The sequence below is a fragment of the Quercus suber genome, unplaced genomic scaffold (assembly GCF_002906115.3).
Source record: "Quercus suber isolate HL8 unplaced genomic scaffold, Cork oak 2.0 scaffold_495, whole genome shotgun sequence".
Taxonomy (NCBI): domain Eukaryota; kingdom Viridiplantae; phylum Streptophyta; class Magnoliopsida; order Fagales; family Fagaceae; genus Quercus; species Quercus suber.
The window spans coordinates 392,312-394,612 of record NW_027069944.1 but is presented as its reverse complement, the minus strand read 5'-3'; the positions used below and the strand labels follow the sequence as shown (position 1 = coordinate 394,612).

The following is a 2,301-nucleotide window of genomic DNA, read 5'->3' as shown; positions in this document are numbered from 1 at the left end:
CAAGCAAATACCTGGGAGGTACGAGTGATCTTCCTAACGATTCCAATGATAAAGATAAGTTTTGGGCATGTATGGAGATGATAAGAACGAAGAAATATCTAAAGGAAAAGCTGCTACCACCGCATTAAATGCATTGCAGCAACTTTTCTTATCGCATTAATGTGGAGAAGACCTCTGAACAGTGCAATCTCAACTACTGCTGCTCATGGAGAACCGACGAAGATATATGATTGGATATATGCTCAAGTGAACGTTGAGATGAAGACGAGTGGATGACCAAGATAGTCTAAAAGAAAACTATATAAATGTAAGAGACCTCCTACAGAAGGGGGGTGGAAAATTAAAAAAAAAAAAAAAAAATCTATTGTAGCTGTAAGGATGATATATACAAAAGTTTGACTCTTCGAACGTGAATAAAATTTAAGTTTCAAGTTTATGCTTACACTGATTCATGAGTAATGTCATTGTTGAACATTGTTTAATTCACAACTAGCCCTGCTCTTTCACCTACTCTTTACAAATTCATTGTTTTGGGTTCATTAGGCTCATAATCCAAATCTTTTGGGCTTGGCCTACAAATCTTGACCCCACATAATCTATTAAAAAATATGTGATTTTATTACATAGTTAATTAAGAATGAGGAATTTTTGTGTGTGTGCACCAAACCTTGAGATTGAAAAGTACGAGATGGTTTGATTTAGGTTAAAATGCAAAACTGACCCTTTAACTTTCTTCAGATTTCATTTCAGTCCTTTAACTTTACTTTCGTTCATTTCAGTCCTCTAAGTTTCAAATTTATTCAATTAAGACATTTTCATTAACTTTTGTTAAAATTTTTTGAAAAAAAAATATGGAAAATATTTTTCAATCATTAATTGAATTTTTTTAATTTAAAAACTTTGAAGAAAAATTTATAAAATTGAAAAATTAACCACAACATATAACAAAAGTTGATGGAAAAGCCTTAATTGAACTTGAAAGTTAGAGCACTTAAATGAGTAAAAGCAAAGTTAGAGGACTGAAATGAAATCTGAAGAAACTTAGAGGGTCAGTTTTGCATTTAACTCTTTGATTTATCAATTCTAGATAAAACTGTTTTACCTATTTGGAAAAATTGTTTTACTTATTTGGGAAAATTTACAATTGGCAATGCAATTTACAAATTGAACTAATTCGTTAATTTATAATATAAAATTTTAAACTTTTAATATGGAGTGTCATATATATATATATATATAGAGTCTTTGTTGTAGCCATGCGTGGAATCCATGCAGTTGAATATGTTGTCACCAAAAACGCTGGGAACGCTGCTGGTGGAGTTCGATTCCACAATGAAATTGGGTCTGAATACAGTAAGCAAATTAACTTTGATTTCTGCCACAAATTTCATATGGAGGCCGTGAGCTTGTTTATCAATGACATGGATGGAATTGCTTATGCTAGCAACAATGAGATCAATGTTAGTGCAAGGTACATCAATGGCTATATGTTCAGGCAATGTGAAAATAGAAATCACCGGTGTATGTGTTATACCATGAAAGTACACACATATGACAGTGGAATGGTAATGGACAAAGTACTCCAAGAGGATTGATCGAAGGAATTGCTAATTATGTGAGGTTGAAGGCAGGGTATCTAAAAACATCTAATAAGTTACAGGGTGATGATGCTGAAAATCGTCAATAAGCTACACAGTCCTCACGTGCTCTAGACAAGACCTACACAACAAAGAAGAAGAAGACCCTACAGATAGTACCAGTGTGGTACCGGCCAAATACCCTCCGAAGGTTATTAAGTTAGAGAGCTTTCACAACTCTAGAGTGCCAGAGCTGGGGTAAATTATGCATACCTTGGTTTTTGAGGGTTTTCGGTTTTTTATAGTAGTGTAGAGTTGACATCCATTCCTTAGCGGAGAGGGCCTTTCCTTGTAGGGAAGATCCTCATTAATACGCGTATCTTGAGGAATCCTTTCCTTGTAGGAATCCCTTTGATTAAGGTCACCCATGGGGCACAAGATGTTTCCTTATATATACATTCATGGAGGCCAAGTAAGGCCATGCTAGACTGGTCACAAGTTTCTTTCTCCTTGTCAGCTACCTTTCATCGGCTTCTCATCCCATCTAGGCGTTCTGGTCGTCTCACACAGATGTCGTCGAACGTTGAGGTGGAGTCATCGGCCTATGATATCATCTTTTTCGCCTTCTCTGAATGCACAAGTAAAGCTGACGAGTTCATTGGGACCATCGACTTCATCACATGTAAACGAGTTTAACTAGGGGTGTCAATTTGGGTTAGCGTGT

At 35.7% G+C, this 2,301-nt stretch overlaps 1 protein-coding gene across 1 annotated transcript; it reads left to right on the top strand.

Moving 5' to 3' along the window:
- The first annotated feature begins 1,256 nt into the window (after positions 1 to 1,256).
- On the top strand, positions 1,257 to 1,687 carry LOC136063176 (uncharacterized). The gene is made up of 2 exons (XM_065763171.1): positions 1,257 to 1,460; positions 1,559 to 1,687. The coding sequence occupies exons 1-2, from the start codon at positions 1,257 to 1,259 to the stop codon at positions 1,685 to 1,687; spliced, it is 333 nt and encodes a 110-aa protein (XP_065619243.1).
- Positions 1,688 to 2,301: the final 614 nt, after the last annotated feature.